General features: G+C 39.2%; 1 protein-coding gene across 1 annotated transcript in view; it reads right to left on the reverse strand.

The window, feature by feature from the left end:
• Positions 1–21,505, reverse strand: part of COL6A5 (collagen type VI alpha 5 chain) — a 159,908-nt gene that overhangs the window by 6,678 nt on the left and 131,725 nt on the right. The window contains exons 38-40 of the mRNA XM_061424880.1: positions 8,646–9,335; positions 7,235–7,331; positions 6,250–6,491 (exon numbers count right to left, since the gene is read on the reverse strand). Coding sequence (XP_061280864.1) covers positions 6,250–6,491; positions 7,235–7,331; positions 8,646–9,335 — 1,029 coding nt within the window. The remainder of the gene's footprint in view (positions 1–6,249; positions 6,492–7,234; positions 7,332–8,645; positions 9,336–21,505) is intronic.

Below are 21,505 nucleotides of genomic sequence, written 5' to 3' on the forward strand. Positions count from 1 at the left end.
GATTATGTACCAGGCACAGTGTGTAGTCTGAGCTTCAAAGGTATCATTTCCAACCTTTCAGCAACCCAGAGGTAGGTTTTATTATCTCCTTTTCAAGCTTTAAGGTGTACTTTTGTTTTATAAACATAATTATAGAGTATGAATCACTGTGACAAAGCAGTAGGTGCTGTGGATGTTCTTTGGGAAGACGCTTCAGATGTCTGCATCTTCTACTTCCTTATCTATAAAAAGACACAGTACAACTCAGAGATTTCTAAAGCTTTTCTGACTTTCAAATTCTAATTTCTCATAAGCCTAAGAGGAAAGCCAAAGTGAGATTTTCTGAAGAGACTCAGACGGACTTGAAGGAACAGGGCTGACCAAGTCACCAAATCAATCAGTCAACTAGACTTCTCTGAGAGAAATGATTAAAGACAGCATCCACTTCTATAGTGATAGTTTCTCAGTTATGTCCAACTCTTTGCGACCCCATGGACTGTAGCCCACCAGGCCCTCTGTCTATGGGATTCTCCAGGCAAGAATACTGGAGTGGGTTGCCATGCCCTTCTCTGGGGGATCCTCCCCACCCAGGGATCAAGCCACCATCTCCTGCAGCTGCTACATTGCAAGGTGGATTCTTTACCACTGAGCCAATGGGGCAGCCCAAGCCTGGGAAAGAACCCCCTAAATCTGTGTTTCCCAAATGCATCTATGCATTGTAATTGGCCTGATATTTGCTGACCATTCAATTGCCAAGCCCACATTCATATCAATTAAATCACATTCTCTGGTATTTCAAGGTAGTTTATGGCTGAAAATGCAGAGGTTAGTAGAATCAGAAGGATTGCAATCAAGCAAGCATTATCAATAACTTTCTCATTTATTGTCATTTCTCATAATTTCTCCCCTTCAGAAGTTTTCTCCATTTTTCTATTTTATTATACATCACACATACAGAAGTGGAGGGCTTCCCTGGTGGCTCAGATGGTAAAGCTCTGCCTGTAATTCCTGTGCTTACATTGTTAATTATATTCCCTACTGTTGTGTTTAATCACTCAGTCATGTCCAACTCTTTATGACCCCATGGACTGTAGTCTGCCAGGCTAATCTGTCCATGGGATTTCCCAGGCAAGAATACTGGAGTGGGTTAGCATTCCCTTCTCCAGGGGATCTTCCCAACCCATGGATCAAACCCAGGTCTCCTGCATTGCAGACAGGTGCTTTACCATCTGAGCCACCAGGGAAGCTACTGCTTCCAGATTGTTTATTTCTCCTTTGTTTTCAGCAGTTTGATTTTAATGTGTCTGAGTGGGGTTTTCTTTGAACTTTAAAAATCTGTAACATTGTGTCTTTTACCAAATTTGGGAAGTTTTGGCCATTTTCTTTCTTTTTTTTTCCTGAATGGATCCCTTTCTACTCTCCTTCTAGAATACCAATGAAACATATGTTCATTTTTGAACATCTTCTTTGGTCCCTTTCTCTTTCTCTTCACCTTCTGGGACCCCTATAATGTGAATATTGAGGTGTTTGATGTTGTCCAAGAGGTCTCTTAGGCTGTCTTCATTTCTTTTCACTCTAACCCTAATCTACATTCTGTTTTGCACTATGGATTTCCACCATTCTGTGTTCCAGGTCACTTTTCTGTTCTTCTGCCTCAGTTATTCTGCTATCGATTCCTTCTACTGTGTTGTTCATCTCTGTTTGTTTGTGCTTTAGTACTTCTAGGTCTTTGGTAAACATTTCTTGAATCTTCTCCATTCTTTTTCTGAGATCCTGGATCATCTTCACTATCATTATTCTGAATTCTTCTTCTGGGAGGTTGCATACCTCCATTTCATTTATTTTTCTGGGGGTTTATCATGTTCCTTCATCTGGCACACAATCCTATTTCTTTTCATTTTGGCTAGCTTTCTGTGATTGTGATTGTGGTGGTAGTTCTGGAGGCTGCTGCTGGGATTGTAGTTCTTATTTCTTCTGTCTGCCCTCTGGTGGATGAGGATAAGAGGCTGTGCGAGCTTCCTGATGGGAGGCACTGGCTGTGGGGAAAACTGTGTCTTGCTCTGTGGGCATGGCCTGTGCTCAGTAAAACTTTAATCAAATTGTCTGCTGATGGGTGGGGCGGCACTCCCTCCCTGTCAGTTGTTTGGCCTGAGGCGACCTGGACCTGGAGTCTGCAGTCTCTCAGTCAGTCAGTCAGTTCAGTCACTCAGTTTGTGTCCGACTCTTTGTGAACCCATGGACTGCAGCACGCCAGGTTTCCCTGTCCATCACCAACTCCCAGAGTTTACTCAGACTCATGTCCATTGAGTCAGTGATGTCATCCAACCATCTCATTCTCTGTTGTCCCCTTCTCCTCCTGCTTTCGATCTTTCCCAGCATCAGGGTCTTTTCAAACGAGTTAGTTCTTCGTATCAGGTAGCCAAAGTATTGGAGTTTCAGCTTTATCATCAGTCCTTCCAATGAATATTCAGGACTGATTTCCTTTAGGGTGGATGGGTTGGATCTCCTTGCAGTCCAAGGGACTCTCAAGAGCCCCAACACAATGTTTGAAAAGCATCAATTATTCGGCGCTCAACTTTCTTTATAGTCCAACTCTCGCATCGAAACATCAGTTCAGTTCAGTTCAGTCGCTCAGTCGTGTCCAACTCTTTGTGACCCCATGAATTTCAGCACACCAGGCCTCCCTGTCCATCACCAACTCCCGGAGTTCACTCAAACTCATGTCCGTCAAGTTGGTGATGCCATCCAGCCATCTCATCCTCTGTCGTCCCCTTCTCCTCCTGCCCCCAATCCCTCCCAACATCAGAGTCTTTTCCAATGAGTCAACTCTTCACATGAGGTGGTCAAAGTATTGGGGTTTCAGCTTTAGCATCAGGCCTTCCAAAGAACACCCAGGACTGATCTCCTTTAGAATAGACTGGTTGGATCTCCTTGCAGTCCAAGGGACTCTCAAGAGTCCTCTCCAACATCACAGTTCAAAAGCATCAATTCTTTGGTGCTCAGCTTTCTTCACAGTCCAACTCTTACACCCATACATGACCACTGGAAAAACCATAGCCTTGACTAGATGGACCTTTTTTGGCAAAGTAGACCATTCAAGTATGACTTAAATTAAATCTCTTACGATTATACAATGCAAGTGAAAAATAGATTCAAGGGATTAGATCTGATAGATAGAGTGCCTGAAGCACTAAAATAGATGGGGGTTTGTGACATTGTACAGGAGGCAGTGATCAAGATCATCCCCAAGAAAAAGAAATGCAAAAAGCCAAAACGGTTGTCTGAGGAGGCCTTACAAGTGGCTGAGAAAAGAAGAGAAGCTATAGGCAAAGGAGAAAAGGAAAGATATAACAACTTGAATGCAGAGTTCCAAAGAATAGCAAGGAGATATAAGAAAGCCTTCCTCAGTGATCAATGAAAAGAAATAGAGAAAAACAATAGAAGCGGAAAGACTAGAGATCTCTCAAAAAAAAATTGATAGATACTAAGGGAATATTTCAGGCAAAGATGTGCTCAATAGAGGACAGAAATGGTATGGACCTAACAGAAGCAGAAGAAATTAAGAAGACATGGCAAAAATACACAGAAGAACTGTACAAAAAAGATCTTCATGACCCAGATAACCACAGTGGTGTGATCGCTCACCTAGAGCCAGACATCCTGGAATGTAAAGTCAAGTGGGCCTTAGGAAGCATCACTACAAACAAAGCTAGTGGAGGTGATAGAATTCCAGTTGAGCTATTTCAAATCCTAAAAGATGATGCTGTGAAAGTGCTGCACTCAATACACCAGCAAATTTGGAAAACTCAGCAGTGGCCACAGGACTGAAAAAGTCATTTTTCATTCCAGTCCCAAAGAAAAGCAATGCCAAAGAATGTTCAAACTACCACACAATTACACTCATCTCACATCCTAGCAAAGCAATGCTTAAAATTCTCCAAGCCAGGTTTCAACAGTACGTGAAATGAACTTCCATTCCAGATGTTCAAGCTGAATTTAGAAAAGACATAGGAACCAGAGGTCAAATTGCCAACATCCACTGGATCATTGAAAAAGCAAGAGAGTTCCAGAAAAACATCTGCTGCTGCTATTGTGAATCACAATAAAATGTAGAAAATTCTTAAATAAATGGGAATACCAGATCACCTTACCTGCCCCTGAGAAATCTGTATGCAGATCAGGAAGCAACAGTTAGAACTGAACATGGAACAATGACCTGGTTCCAAATTGCGAAAGGAATACATTATAGCTGTATACCGTCACCCTGCTTATTTAACTTATAATGCAGAGAACATGATGCAAAACACCCATACTGGATGAATCACAGGCTGAAATTAAGATTTCCAGGAGCAATATCAATAACCTCAGATATGCAGATGACACCACCCTTACGGCAGAAAGTGAAGAAGAGCTAAAGAGCCTCTTGATAAAAGTAAAAGAGGAGAGTGAAAAAGCTGGCATAAAACTCAGCATTTAAAAAACTAAGATCACAGCATCCAGTCCCATCACTTCATGGCAAATAGATGGGGAAACAATGGAATCAGTGAGAACTTTATTTTGGGGGGCTCCAAACTCACTGCAGATGGTGACTGCAGCCATAAAATTAAAAGATGCTTGCTCTTTGGAGAAAAGCTATGACCAACCTAGACAGCATATTAAAAAGCAGAGACATTACTTTGCTGACAAAGGTCCATCTAGTCAAAGCTATGGTTTTTCCAATAGTTATGTATGGATGTGAGAGTTGGACCATAAAGAAGGCTGAGCACCAAAAAATTGATGCTTTTGAACTGTAGTGTTAGAGAAGACTCTCGGGAGTCTCTTGGACTTCAAGGAGATCAAACCAGTCCAGCCTAAAGAAAATCAGTCTGACTATTCATTGGAAGGATTGATGCTGAAGCTGACACTCCAATACTTTGGCCACCTGATGCGAAGAACTGACTCATTGGAAAAGACCCTGATGTTGGGAAGTACTCCAAGCAGGAGGATAAGGGGGCAACAGAGGATGAGATGGTTGGATGGCATCACCAACTCAATGGACATGAGTTTGAATGAACTCTGGGAGTTGCTGATGGACAGGGAGGCCTGGCATGCTGCAGTTCATGGGGTCACAAAGAGTCGGACACGACTGAGTGACTGAACTGACTGAACTGATACTTATGTATATAGTATTTGGGACTTTCTGGTGGCTCAGATGGTAAAGAATCTGCCTATAATGTGGGAGACCTAGGTTTGATCCCTGGGTTGGGAAGATCCTTTGGAGAAAGGCATGGAAACCCACTCCAGTATTCTTGCCTGGAGAATCCCCATGGACAGAGGAGCCTAGCGGGCTTCAGTCCATAGGGTCACAACAATTTGGACACAACTGCGTGACTAAGCACAGCACAGCACAGCACATAGAGTATATTATGTACATAATGTACACATATATAGTGCTTTATTATATAACTGTACAAATGTATATCATATCACTGTTGGGCATCTCTGTCACCACTTTGAGGCCGTTACAAATAATTCTGCTCTGAACATTCTCATACCTGGCCTTTAGTAAACATATATTTTTCTGTTGGGTATAGACATTGCAGTAAAATTGTTGGGTCATAGGATATGCATATTTTCACCTTTAGTAGATATTCAGGAATACTTATTTTAAAATAATTTCTCCCATGATTTTGGTACACAGCAGAGATTGTGAACAGTTGCTCTGAAACCAGTCATGGCTGCCTCTTCTCTGTCTCTATTTTCTCTTTAGCTGTGCATTCATAGCCACTTCCCCATGCACCCTAAGAAGCACACAGATATCTCAGAACCATAGCAGCTGTGTCCTGTCTGGTCTCTGCTGCACTGGGGCTCAGCCAGAAGCCTACATTTCAAGCCAGGAAGGCGCTGGTCACCAAGGGATAAAGCAGACCCCCCAGCCTTCACATTCTGGAGGCCTGACGTCCACTTCCTCTCCTCTCCCCCATCTCCCGAAGAATGCAGAGCTTCTCCTGCTCCCCCAGGACCTGTGGTCCTCCCCCCTGCCCCTCTTATATTTCTATACCTTGACTCACCCCAGGCATTTGTATCTAGTTCTGGTTTTGTCAACACCAGTGGCCCCCTTTTTTCACCCTTCTAGAGTTTTATCTCCTTTGTCCCCTTGTTTTGGGGACCCCACATAGTCTATTATGCCATATCTATTCATCCAGATGAGTTCTAATTGCTCATCTTCTACCAGGGAAAATCCAGACAAAGGTATTTCAGGCTTGTCAACTCTTCGGCACTCAAGGTTACCTTTTTCATCTTGTCTGTCATTTGCTGGAGATGTAATTTCTTCTGAATGTGCCTCTTTCTTGTCTTGCATCATCAGTTCCCCAGATGAAAAGAGCATGTATAACCTCTGGATCAAATTAGTGTTGATACCAGAACTGTTACTATGACTGTTCCCTATTTCAAAGAAATGCTGCTGCTGGGAATCGGGGTCACCCGAAAGCTCACTGTTCTCCATCTCAATTTCATATACCTCAGGAAGAAGGCTAAGGTAACAGAGAAAAGTGATGAAACATAGGTTAACCAAGTCCCTTTCAGGATTCAGTGTAGTTACAGGCAGCTAAGGTAACAGGAATCAATTTTATGCATGTTATTGGAATAGTCCAAAGGTAGTTTGTGTAAGATATCTGACTGGAGGGCCAACTCTTTCATATTCCAAAGGGAAATTAAACATTTGTGCCCATGTTTAATAATAGGGCTCCAAACCATATTATTTTCACTACTGAATTTTTACTGAGTACTTAGGGTTGGACTTTGCAAAATCAAACTTAAAAGAATTCTTTCCGCCAGGCTCCATATGGGTACTGTTTCAAAACGGTATGTTTTTGTTGCCACTTTATGAGTTTTTCTTTTTCATCTTTTTTTCTTATTCTCTAAAACTATTACATCTAACCTTTGATATGTAAGTTTTCTGTTTTGACAGTACCCAGTATTTGAATGATATTATATAGTTACTAATAAGGTATTAATAGCCCCTTTCTTTCATAAAAACTACAGAAATAGAAATATGGTTCTTTCTAATATGCATCATATTCTATGTGCTATAACACCAGATCTTTGATGTTGTCACAAATCAGGAACATTTAAAACACACACACATGCACACACACACACATACCCCACAACCAAACTTGCATCCTGAAAACTAAAATGCCATTTATTTCAAATTATTTTCTTAAGAACTTTTTCTAGTGCTAATATGACCCAAACTGTGAATTTGTCAACTCACAATACAGTGTTTCCTATGCCATTATTCTCTGGAGTGGGAGAGGTGATGTTAACACATTTGGGTTTCATGTCTGCAGGGGGGTATTTGTTGATGCCACCTAGAGAGAGAGTGGACAGTTAGTCTAAATTTTACCCTTCCATATTCTATCACCCAAAGTCAGTTCATCTTTTCCTGGAGTTGGGGGTGTTTCCAAGAGCAAATTCATTTTATAAGAGACTCAGCAAAGTATGTACCTTCTGACTTTGCAATACCTCATTGGCAAAGTCAGCGAGATGTAGCAGTGATTCAGTCAAAAATTATGCTCTCTGTGTTACAGGCTTGTGATACGATTCAAGGATAACTCTTAACCCCTTCTATCATTTGTTTCTCTCCTTCTGAAAGGAGGACTTTCTGGAAGACAGCATTAACTATTGAAATTATCTGCCTTATTTATCTTGAGGTTGGAAGAAGGCTTTTTTTTTTTTTTTTTGCAAATGACAAGCTTGCCACTAAATATAAATCCTAAGTGCCAAGATTTCTGAGGGTTCTGGGGCTGTGGGCTTTACGAACACCAGAAAAATCTGTATCCCTGTGATGTCCCACTAAACTTGTAGCAGCTACGAGTGTGGCTCTGCTGCACTCCTAATTCACGGCACTGGCCAGGACTGGCTTGATGCTACAGCTCTTAGGTTTGCTCCTATAACCATGTCTGGAATTATGGCACATGGACAGAGACTGGGACACCTCTCTCAAATGCCTACTATGCAAAGAGACCCGCAAACCGCTTGCCTGGCTGTGCCTGAGCCAGCTGTCTGAGACAGAGGCTCTACAAGAGATTCATGCCCCTGGCTCTTAATAATTCAAGCCAGAACCAAAGTTGGCTTACAGTGACAAGGTAAAACAGAAGTCCTTGGAGTAGGTGGAGGGTGGTGGGAGTGGAGTACTACTTATTAAAGTGATGTCACTGTAATACTTTCATTAAGGCTTTAGTAATTAAAGTATAGCTTAATGGACAAGAGCACAACTTTGGGGTCAGAATACATAGGATTGAGTCTAGAATTTGCTATTAACTGTGAGCGTTTGAGCAACTGATTTAATGTCTCTGAACCTCAGTTTTCTCACTTGTAAAATGGGGATATTACTACTCTCCTTTGAGGGCCATCCTGAGGATTAAATGATCCAATCCTTTAAAAGACTTGACACATAATGAGCCCTCACAGGTTAGAGTTAAAAGACACTTAGTTTCTTGACAGTGAGACAGCAGAGCTCAAGGTCACTAGGACCTGGGGTTTCCTCTGTGGTTTTCTCATCGCCTCCTACTCACACCTAAGACGCCACCACTCTTGACGAAAATGAGAATCATGTTACTGGTGGATTGTACACAGAGATATCTATTGCAAAAGCAACAGAAAATAAAACTTTAATGACTTACGTCTGATTGAATGAACAAATGGCTTGATAAATTTGATGATATAGTTCAAATCTGGCTTGTGGGTTCGGCCAAGCTGGACTAAGTGATGATCCAGTGGGTGGCTGGCTAGTTCTTCTAATTCCTTGTCATTGTGTAGAGGACCAAAAGAAAACACAAATATGGAGTAGCCCTGACACTTGGCTCTCAGAGATACATTTCTTAAGACTTCCCTGTCTAAAGGGTTGGTTTCACCAGCGGATATAACAAAGATAACTTTGTTTCTCCTCAGGTTGGGAGTTCCTACAAAGACATTGTCAAGTGTCCACTGAAGGGCGTGGCCTATAAAAACATCTCCATTGAGCTGCTGAAGGGAGTCTTGGAGATGATGTTTCATTTGGTGTATATTGTTATAAGTGACCAAATCAAATTCTAGGTAGACGGGGCATTTTTCTGTGTTGGGCATATAGCCTGGAGGAGAGTAGGTCAGGACTGCTATTCTGTCTCCTAAGGTGGAGGTCAGTGGATCTGGGGCCAGATGAAAATAATCAAGCACTGAGATTACAAAAGCTTTCACTTCCTTAAACTCATCACTTCCTATTCTTTTGGAAGCATCTATGAGAAAAGTCACATCCATGTAATATTCTTGAAGAGAGGCATCTCTACTTTCATAAGTAAGACCTGGTTCTTCTTTTCTGCCAAGGTTTTCATGTCCTGCAACAGAATAACCCAAGTCACTGTTTTTAGTAGGAGGATAAACTTGGAATTCCTAGCCAAGGATGGCAATACTTACTATGTGGTATTATCACACATCATCCCCATACCCATGGTAGATGTTACTAGTCAATATCAGTACTTGTTCTCAGATACATTCTCTAAGTTCATCTCTACACAATGTGTGGAGAGCCATTATCATTCAACAGATACTGTCACATGTGAAGCAACTTACCGCATCTCTGATCTTTGTCAAAGGATTGATTGATCAAGGTAAGAAACATACAGCTATTTTTACTACTTCAGTTGTAACTAAAACCACTTTTTAGTTGCAAAATTTGGAGTACATATTGTATTCATTATACACAATGACCCCAAGAGAAAAGTAAATATGTCAAAGTAAAGTAAAATAAAGTCGCTCAGTCGTGTCCGACTCTTTGCGACCCCATGGACTGTAGCCTACCAGGCTCCTCTGTCCATGGGATTTTCCAGGCAATAGTATTGGACTGGATTGCCATTTCCTTCTCCAGGGGATCATCCCGACCCAGGGATCGAACCCAGGTCTCCCACATTGTAGACAGACGTTTAACCATCTGACCCACCAGGGAAGTCAAATATGTCAAAGTCACATTTACTGATGACATCCTTATATACACGTTTAGAATATGTGCCGTAGTATGACTCAATGAGAGCAAGCATAAATGCTGACTTCAGAATCCAAATTCTGTGTAAGACACGACATACTCTAAGACCTTGGTAGTCAAAGTGCCAATCCACAAACACTTCACTGGCCCGTGACAAGATAAGAAGCTTGCACCATGACGTAAGTAAGTCAACTACATCACTAAGCACACAGATATTTCACTGATTTTATTATTATTGTAGCAAGACTTTCTCAATGAAGGAAATAGTGCCTCAATTTACACTTTTTTTTTTAACTATTTATCATTTTTATCTTGTTGGAGGCCAACACTTCAAGTAGTTCTAAAGGGTCATGAAATCAAGTCCAAAATCATGGGGACAATGGCTGGTTGGTGAGGCCACAACAGGAAATGCCAGCTCAGAAATAAATATAAGAAGGATATGATCAATGTTCTCTTTTTTTTTTTTTTCCTATGAAATAGATGTGTTTGTGAACCTAATCAAGCAAGAAGTAGATTCCTAACTGGCAAAAATGTATTACTGTCCAATTGTGCTTGGCCCATTATTAAGGCTTTGCATCTATTACTTAACTTGATCCTCACGACAACCTCACAAATTAATTGATTAACCTTTATGAATGCCACAGAAGTTTAATATTGAAATAGAATGCAGAAAAACAATATCATGAGTGATGTTATTAACAGGGCAAATATGATCCGATGACTTTCAAATGTGCAATGATTTCTGCATTCCTGGGGCCAACTCCATACTATCTTTTTTATCTATTTTAGGATTATTTCTGAAAAATAAAATTTGTATGTGTTTAAAGGGCACAATGTTCATCAAAAACTCTACAAATAATAAATGATGGACAGGGTGTGAAGAAAAAGGAACCCTCCTAATTGTTGGTGAGAACAATTGGTATATAAATTGGTATAGCCATTATGGAGAACAGTATGGAAGTTCCTTAAAAACCTAAAAATAGAGTTACCATTTGATCCAGTAACCCTACTCTGGAACATATATCTGAAATAAACTATAATTTGAAAGGATACATGAACCCTAATATTCATAGCAGGACTATTTACAATAGCCAAGACTTGCAAGCAACCTAAGTGTCCATTGACAGATGAATGGATAAAGAAGATGTGGTATATTTACACAATAGAATATTACTTAGCCATAAGAAAGAATGAAGTAATGCCCTTTGGAGCAACATGGATGGATACTTCATTTAGAGATTATCACACAAAATGAAGTAATCCGAACACAGAAAGACAAACATCCTATGATACTGCTTATATGTGGAATCCAAAATATAATACATATGAATTTACTTACAAAACAGAAATAGACTCCCAGATACAGAAAAGGAACATGGTTACCAAAGAGAAAATGTGGGGAGGATAAATTAAGAGTTTGGGATGCATATATACATGCTGCTGCTGCTAAGTCGCTTCAGTCATGTCTGACTCTGTGCGACCCCATAGACGGCAGCCCACCAGGCTCCCCCGTCCCTGGGATTCTGCAGGCAAGAACACTGGAGTGGGTTTCCATTTCCTTCTCCAATGCATGAAAGTGAAAAGTCAAAGTGAAATCGCTCAGTCGTGTCCGACTCTTAGCGACCCCATGGACTACAGCCTACCAGGCTCCTCCGTCCATGGGATTTTCCAGGCAAGAGCACTGGAGTGGGGTGCCAGTGCCTTCTCCATCATATGTACATACTACTATGTATAATACAGTTAAGTGACAAGGGTCTATTGTATAACATATGGAACTATCCTCAATAGTTTGTCATAACCTATCTAGAAAAGAATTTTCAAAAGAATATATATATACACACACATGAATATATGTATTATAACTGAATCACTTTGCTGTAAACCTGAAACCAACACAACATTGTGAATCAACTATATTTTAATAAAAACTTTAAAAATTGAATGGAAAAATTAACAATAAAGTATACAATGTTTTGATATAAGTATACACATATAATGATTGCCACAATTGATCTAATATTGTTGGATTTGATTTGCTAAAGTTTTGTTTCGAATTTTTGCATCCATGTTTACAAGGAATGTTGTAGTTTCCTTTTCATGTAATGTCTTTGTGTGGTTTTGGCTTCAAAGAATGAGTTCAGAAGCTTTCCTTCCTCTTCAATATTCTGGAAAAGTTTGTGTAGAATTGATACTATTTCTTCCTTAAATGTTTTGTTGAATGCATCAGTGAAGTCGTCTTGGCCTGGAGTTTTCCTTATGGAAAGTTTTGAACTACAAATTCAATTTTCATTAATAGGTTTAGGAATAAATATTTAGGTTATTTTTCCCTGAGTGAGCTTCGGTAATTCGTGTACTGCAAGTAATCTGTCTATTTCACCAAAATGTCTAATTAATAAGCAAAACCTACAGTTCATGGGGTCACAAAAGAGCAGGATTGAGTGGCTGAGCACATACAGGAGAGTGCATGCTAAGTCACTTCAGTTGTGTTCAACTCTTTGTGACCCTGTGGACTGTAGCCCCCCAGGCTCCTCTATCCATGGGGTTCACCAGGCAAGAATACTGGAGTGGGCTGCCATGCCCTCCTCCAGGGGATCTTCTTGACCCAGGGATGGAAGCTGTGTCTCCTATCTGCATTGGCTGGCAGGTTCTTTACCAGTAGCACCAAACTGCTGACAATGTTCCCTGACTATCCTTTTAATATCTGTAGAATATGTCTCTTCTCTCATTCCTGATGTTGGTCATTTGTATTTTCATTTTCACCAGTGAGTTTGCCTATAGGTTTACCCATTTAATTGCTCTTATAGGAAAAAAAAAACCACTTTGAGTTTATTTATTTTCTCCTTTCTATTTCATTGACTTCTGTTTGAATTTTATTACTCCTTATTTCTCCTTACCTTAGGTTTAACTTGTTCCTCTTTTTCTGGTTTCTCAAAATGAAAACTGAGGTCATCGATTTCAAATCTTTCTTCTTTGCCAGTATAGGCATTTAATGCTATGCAAGATCTCCAAAGTACAGCTTTAGTGGAAACTCACAAATTCTGGTATATGGTGATTTCTATTTTCATTACTTTCAAAATACTTGCTAATTTCACCTTTGATTTCTTCTTTGAGCATGGGTTATTTAGAAGGGCTTTCTTGGTTTCCAAATACTTTGGGATTTTTTAAAGATTTTCCTGTTACTGATTTCAATTTAATTCTGCTTTGGTCAGAGACTATACTTGGAATGACTTGAATCCTTTAAAGTTTTGAGAATGTTTTTATGATACACAATGTGGTCTATCTTGGTAAATGTGTCACACGTACTTGAAAACAGTGTGTATTTCTGGAATTTTTTACAATTAAGTTTTATTGGAATATAGTTGCTTTATAATGTTGTGTTAGTTTCTGCTGCACAGCAAAGTGAACCAGCTATATACATACGTATATATCTCCTCTTTTTTGGATTTCCTTTCCATTTAGGTCACCACAGAGCAGTGAGTAAAGCAACTATACTTCAACAAAAATTAATTTTTAAAAAATTCCAGAAAATTTTTATCCTTAAAAAAGAAAAGGATTTGCATTTGCTATTATTGTGTGCAGTGTTCTGTTAATATAAATTAGGCCAAATTAACTGATAGTGTTCTTCAAGCCTATGATATTCTTCCTGCTGATTTTCTGTCTATGTTTTGGCCACTTATTGAGAGAGGGTATTGAAACCTACTGAGGGTCTTCTCATTTTTTTAAAATCATTTTTGTCTTTGAGTTTTATTTTGAATAATTTATATTGCTACATATTCACGGTCACTAGTTTTCTCTTCTACCAAATCTAATTTCTTATTAATCCCATCCAGGGTATTGTTCATCCCAAACACTGTTGCTTTCATCTCTACAAATGTATTTAAATATTTTTTTACCTTTTCTATGTTTCTACTTAACTTTTTAACATATATAATTTAGTTATAATAACTTTTAACATATTTGCTAATTTTTAACATCTTTGTTAGTTCTGATTTGGTTTTGAGTGATTGTGCTTTTGATTGTATGTTTTTTCTGCCAGACATTATGAAATTTGCTTTTTTGGATATGGGATACTTTTACATTCCTATAAATGTTCATATACTTTGTTTGGGGAAGCAGTTAAGCTATTTGGAAACAGTTTGATCCTTTTGGGCATTGGTATTATGATTTGTTAAGTATGTCCAGAGTGGTACTTAATTTAAGGCTAATTATTCCCTACTACTGAAATAAGACCTTTCTGAAGTTTCTCCCTAGTGCTTTATAAATTACGAGTTTTCCCATCTCTCTAATGGTAAAAGGCACTATCCTTGACCCTGTGAGCAATGGAAAATTATCCTCTAATCCTTTCTAGATGGATGTTCCCCAGTTGGGTCATTTCCTCACATTTCTATCAGCACTCTGATGAAAAACAAAGAGGCATCCTCTGCAGAGCTCTGTGTTTCTCTGCACAGCTCATGCCTCTCTGGTATTCTGTCCTTTGAACTCTCATCCCTTGGTCTCCCCAGACTCTCAGCTTTGTCTGTTCATCTCAGGGAGTGCACTGGGCTCTACCTGAACTCCCTTTCCTGCACCATGGCCTGGAAACCCTTGGCAGTAAACTGGAGCAATTGTAGGGACCATCTCATTTGCTTCTCATCTTGCAGGGATCCCTGTCTTATTCCTGATGTCCAGTGTCCTGACAATTGTTGTTTCATTTCATATATATGTACATGAAATGAACTAATAAACATATATATTTCTTTTGGTTATTTCAATTGGTAGGTAAATCCAGTTCCTGTTACTTCACCTTGGGCATTCTAACAGATGAGAACTGATCATCTTGTTTGAGATGTTCCTATGAAAACTGTTATTGATGTCAGTTCAGTAGTTGCTCAGTCGTGTCTGACTCTTTGTGACCCCATGGACTGCAGCACATGGCTCCCCCGTTCATCACCAACTCCCAGAACTTGCTCAAATACATGTCCATTGAGTCGGTGATGCCATCCAACCATCTCATCCTCTGTTGTCCCTTCTCCTCCCGCCTTCAATCTTTCCCAGCATCAGGGTCTTTTCAAATGAGTCAGTTCTTCACTTCAGGTGGCCAAGTGTTGGAGTTTCAGCTTCAGCATCAGTCCTTCCAATGAATATTCAGGATTGATTTCCTTTAGGATGGACTGGTTGGATCTCCTTGCAGTCCAAGGGACTCTCAAGAGTCTTTTCCAACACCACAGTTCAAAAGCATCAGTTCTTTGGTGCTCAGTTTTCTTTATAGTCCAACTCTCATATCCATACATGACTACTAGAAAAACCATAGCTTTGACTAGATGGACCTTTGTTGGCAAAGTAATATCTCTGGTTTTTAACATGCTGTCTAGGTTGGCCATAGCTTTTCTTCCAAAGAGCAAGTGTCTTTTCATTTCATGGCTGCAGTCATCATCTGCACTGAGTTTGGAACCCCCCAAAATAAAGTTTCTCATTGTTTCCATTGTTTCCCCATCTATTTGTCATGAAGTGATGGGACTAGATGCCACAATCTTAGTTTTTTGAATGTTGAATTTTAGGCCAACTTTTTCACTCTCATCTTTCACTTTCATCAAGAGGCTCCTCAGTTCCTCTTTGCTTTCTACTATAAGGGTAGTTTCATCTGCATATCTGAAGTTATTCATAGTTTGGTCTCAGGTCAGACAACAGGGAGGGAACACAGCCCTGCCCATCAACAGAAAATTGGATTAAAGATTTACTAAGCATGGCCCTGCCCATCAGAACAAGACCCACTTTCCCCCACAGTCAGTCTCTCCCATCAGAAAGTTTCCATAAGCCTCTTATCCTTATCCCTCAGAGAGCAGACAGAATGAAAACCACAATCACAGGAAACTAATCAAACTGATCACATGGACCACAGCCTTGTCTAACCCAATGAAATTATGAACCATGCCATGTAGGGCCACCCAAGATGGATGGGTCATGGTGGAGAGTTCTGACAAAACGTGGTCCACTGGAGAAGGCAAATGGCAAACCACTTCAGTATTCTTGCCTTGAGAACCCCATGAACAGTATGAAAATGCAAAAATTATGACACTGAAAGATGAACTCCCCAAGTACTGATGTGCCAGACTTTTATCAATACATTCATAGTCATAAATCGGGATTTTACATATTAGGAGTGTGTTTGATATGTATGGATCTCCAATCCTCCACCAGGAACTTAGCTTCAAATTCTTCTTAGAATTTTTTATCAATATCAAATTCTTGATCAAATTACTAAATATAAAATTGGAAGTGCAGACCAAAGCATAGATATTATATTTGTCTATGCAATAGATACTATGTAATATACTTTAACCCTAAAATACCAACAAAACCTCTTCTAGAGCTCTTGGCAATAGTGTATCAGGATCTGTGAATATTAGTTAAATGGACATTTCTTTCCTTTTGAGTTTACAACCCTGGAGTTGGCTAATCATTACCTGCTCTATCACCAGAATCTCTGCTTTGACTTAAAAAAAGGGCCAACTGACATACTTAGTTAAAACATAAGAACAAATATTTCATGAATGTTCTGGTAGAAGAGGAAGAGGTAGAAATGAAAAATAAGAAACTACAACTGACATCACAGAGATACAAAACATCACGAGATACTACAATCAGCAGTTCCATGTCATCAGATCAGATCAGATCAGTCGCTCAGTCGTGTCCGACTCTGTGCGACCCCATAAATCGCAGCACGCCAGGCCTCCCTGTCCATCACCAACTCCTGGAGTTCACTGAGACTCACGTCCATCGAGTCAGTGATGCCATCCAGCCATCTTGTCCTCTGTCGTCCCCTTCTCCTCCTGCCCCCAATCCCTCCCAGCATCAGAGTCTTTTCCAATGAGTCAACTCTTCACATGCGGTGGCCAAAGTACTAGAGTTATGCACACTACTATTTATTAAACAGGTAACTAATAAGGATCTACTGTATAGCACGAGGAACTCTACTCAACACTCTATAATGACCGATATGGGAAAAGTATCTGAAAAGAGCGGATATATGTGTGCGCATGATGTGTGCATGCTGCGCTGCTTCAGTTGTGTCTGACTCTTTGGACCCCCTAGACTGTAGCTGGCCAGGATCCTCTGTCCATGGGATTCTCACAGCAAGAATACTGGAGTGGGTTGCCATTTCCTTCTCCAGGGGATATTCCTGACTCAGGAATCAAGACCATGTCTCTTATGTCTCCTGTTCTTTACCACTAGCACCATGTGGGAAGCCAGATATATGTGTATGTATAACAAATTCACTTTGCTGTACAGCAGAAGGTAATACACATTGTAAATTAATTATACTCCAATGATTTAAAAAAAAAAAATCAGTTACATGTCCACAAAATAGACAACCTAGAAAAAATGGCTAAGTTTCTAGAACCATACAATTTTTCAATACTGAATCAGGAAGAAATACACAGTCTGAATGGAGTGGTCACTAGCAGTAAAACTGAATTAGTAATAAAAAAAAAAACTCCCAGCAAACAAAAGCCCAGGACTGATCAGCCTCATGGGGGAATACTATCAAACATACAAAGAAGTACTAATACCGATCCTTCTCAAACTATTCCAAAAAATTGAAGAGAAGGGTACACTCATTCCACAAGACCACCATTACCCTCACACCAAAACCAGACAAAGATACAACAAAAAAGAAACTTATAGGCCAATATCCCTGATGAATACAGATGCAAAACCCTCAATAAAATATTAGCCAACCTAATTTAATAATACACAAAAAGGATCATACACTATGACCAAGTGGGATTTATTCTAGGGATGCAAGAAGGGCTCAATATCCACAAATCAATCAGTATGATACACCACATTAACAAAAGGAATGATAAAAACCACATGATCACCTCAGCAGATGCAGGCAGAAAAAGCATTTGACAAAATTCAACATATACCCATGATAAAAACTTCACAGCACAGGTTACTATCTCAATATTTTGTAATAAACTATATGGGAAAACAATCCTAAAAAGAACACACACACACATATAACTGAATGAGTTTGATGAACACCTGAAACTAATACAATGCTGTAAATCTCTCTAGACGTCAATTGGCAACAATAAATTAAAAACAAAACAAAAATGTGGATATGGAGGAAACATATCTCAACATAATAAAAGATATGTTTTTCATAAGTTTGTCTCTTTTGTGACAAACCCACAGCTAACATCATATGGAAGGCTGAAAGCTGAAAGATTTTATTTTAAATCCCCAGGAACAAGACAATGATGCCCACTCTTGACACTTCTATTTACATAGTATTGAAAGTCCCAGTGACAGAAATCTCAAGACTAACAATAAGAAATAAAAGGAATCCAAATCGGAAGGGAAGAAGTAGAACTGTCACAATTTGCAGATGACATGATACTATATATAGAAAACTCTCTACCAAAACTATTAGGATAAATGAATTCAGTAAAAAATGTATGATGCAAGACTAATATACAGAAATCTGTTGTTTTTCTATGCACTAATAATGAACTATCAAAAAGAGAAAATATGAAAACAATCTGTTTAAAATAACATCAAAAAGAATAAAATACCTAGAAATAAACTTAACCAAGGCAGTTAAAGATCTATATCCTGAAAACTATAAAATATTATAAATGAAGGAAATTATAGATGATACAAATAAATATACAAATAAATAAATAAATGGAAATCTCATGTTCATGGATTAGAAGAATTAATATTGTTAAAATGTCCATACTATCCAAAGCAATCTATGGATTTAATGACTCTCTATCTCTATTTATATTTAATGAATCTCTAGCTACCTATGTATAAAAATCATTTTTCACAGAATCTGAATAATCCTAAAATTCATATGAAACCACAAAAGACCTTGAATTGCCAAAGCAAGCTAGAAAAAGAACAAAGCTGGAGATACCATGCTCACAGACTTCAGACTATACTACAAAGTTACAGTATTCAAAACAGCAAGGTACTGGCACAAAGACAGTCATATAGATCAATGAAGCAGAATAGAGAGCCCAGAAATAAGCCCACACACTTGTGATGAGTTAACCTATCTATGACAAGAGGCAAGAATGCACAATAGAGAAAAGATAATCTCTTCAATGAGTGGTGCTGGGAAAACTGGACAGCTACATACAAAAACAATGAAATTAGAACATTTCATTGTTCTCACACCATATACAAAAACAAAGTCAAAATCGGTTAAAGACTCAACTGTAAGGCCAGAAACCACAAAACTCCTGTAAGAGAACATAGGCTAAATACTCTTTGACATAAGTTGTAGAAATAATTTTTGGATCTGCCTCCTAAGGCAAAGAAAGAAGAAAGCAAAAATAAAGAAATGGGACATAATTAAAATTAAAAGCTTTTGTACAGCAAAGGGAACCACTGACAAAGCAAAAGGACAACCTACTGAATAGGGGAAAGTATTTACAAATGATATGAATGATAAAGGGTTAATATTCACAACATATAAACAGCTCATACAACTCAATATTAAAAAACAACTCAGTGAAAAAATAAGCAGAAGACAAGGAGAACTTTGTACAAAGATGACATACAGATGGCCAACGGGCACTGGAAAGATGCTAAACATTGCTAATCATCAGAGAAATATAGATCAAAACCACAGTGGGATATCACTTCACACCTGTCAGAATGGCCATCATCAAAAAGTCCACAAATAACAAACTCTTAGAGGAAAATATAGGCAGACCACTCTCTGACATAAATCACAGCATCATCTTTTTAAATCTATCTCCCAGAATAATGGAAATAAAAGCAAAAATAAACAAAAGGAACCCACTGAAACTCAAAAGCTTTTGCACATCAAAGGAAACAATAAACAAAATGAAAAGACAACTCACAGATTGGGAGAAAATATTTGCAAATGATGTGACTGTAAGTGATTAGTCTCCAAAGTTTACAAACAGCTTATGACACTTAATAGCATTAAAACAAACAAGCCACTCAAAAAATGGGCAGAAGACCTGAAGAGACATTTCTCTATAAAGGGCATACAGATTGCCAACAGGCATATGAAAAGATGTTCAAAATTACCAGTCGTTTGAGAAATGCAAATCAAAACTACAATGAGATTTCACCTCATACTGGTCAGAATGGTTATCATCAAAAAAATCCACAGACAGCAAATTCTAGAGATGGTGTGGAGAGAAGGGAACCTTCCTGAAGTTGTTGGTGGGAATGTAAATTGGTAGAGCCACTATGGAGAACAGTGTGGAGGCTCCTTAAAAAACTAGAAATAGAGCTACCATATGAACCTACATTCCCACTTTTAGGCATCAGTTCAGTTCAGTTCAGTTGCTCAGTCGTGTCTGACTCTTTGCAACCCCATGAATCGCAGCACGCCAGGCCTCCCTGTCCATCACCATCTCCCAGAGTTCACTCAAACTCACGTCCATCGAGTCGGTGATGCCATCCAGCCATCTCATCCTCTGCCGTCCCCTTCTCCTTCTGCCCCCAATTCCTCCCAGCGTCAGAGTCTTTTCCAATGAGTCAACTCTTCACATGAGGTGGCCAAAGTACTGGAGTTTCAGCTTTAGCATCATTCCTTCCAAAGAAATCCCAGGGCTGATCTCCTTCAGAATGGACTGGTTGGATCTCCTTGCAGTCCAAGGGACCCAAGAGTCTTCTCCAACACCACAGTTCAAAAGCATCAATTCTTCGGCACTCAGCTTTCTTTACAGTCCAACTCTCACATCCATACATGACCACTGGAAAAACCATAGCCTTGACTAGACAGACCTTTGTTGGCAAAGGAATGTCTCTGCTTTTCAATATGCTATCTAGGTTGGTCATAACTTTTCTTCCACGGAGTAAGCGTCTTTTAATTTCATGGCTGCAGTCACCATCTGCAGTGATTTTGGAGCCCAAAAAAATAAAGTCTGACACTGTTTCCACTGTTTCCCCATCTATTTCCCATGAAGTGATGGGACCAGATGCCATGATCTTAGTTTTCTGAATGTTGAGCTTTAAGCCAACTTTTTCACTCTCCACTTTCACTGTCATCAAGAGGCTTTTTGAGTACAGCATGAGTACTAATACACTCAGCCAAGGATCAGGAAATTTTTCCTGGAATTTGTATACAATATAACTACTCAATTCTGCACTTGCAAAATCAGCTGCAGACAATATGCAAACACACCAGCATGGTTGCAGAACTGCTTTAGGCCTTCTGTGGGGCCTAACAACTTCTGGTTTATGGGCTCCCTCCCAATACAGAAGTAAATTAAAAATTATATTTAAATAACTTTAGATGCATGAATTATTTTTGTTTGTTTGTTTTGGCAAAAATTAATAGACTCATGTGGGCTCTAACATTGCATTGTTTTCCTCATGTGAGAAAAAAATTAAATATTTTGACCCTAAAAAATTGATTTTTTTTCTATCTTTTAAAGAAATTAAGGCATTTCATTGACTTCTGTGGCCCTGTTCTCTATGCCTTCTCTACTGAATTGATAAATTTGCCCTATAAAGCTGTGTTTCAGTAAAATTTGTTTGTCAGCAGGC

The sequence above is a fragment of the Bos javanicus genome, chromosome 1 (genome assembly GCF_032452875.1).
Source record: "Bos javanicus breed banteng chromosome 1, ARS-OSU_banteng_1.0, whole genome shotgun sequence".
In the NCBI taxonomy this organism is placed as follows: Eukaryota; Metazoa; Chordata; class Mammalia; order Artiodactyla; family Bovidae; genus Bos; species Bos javanicus.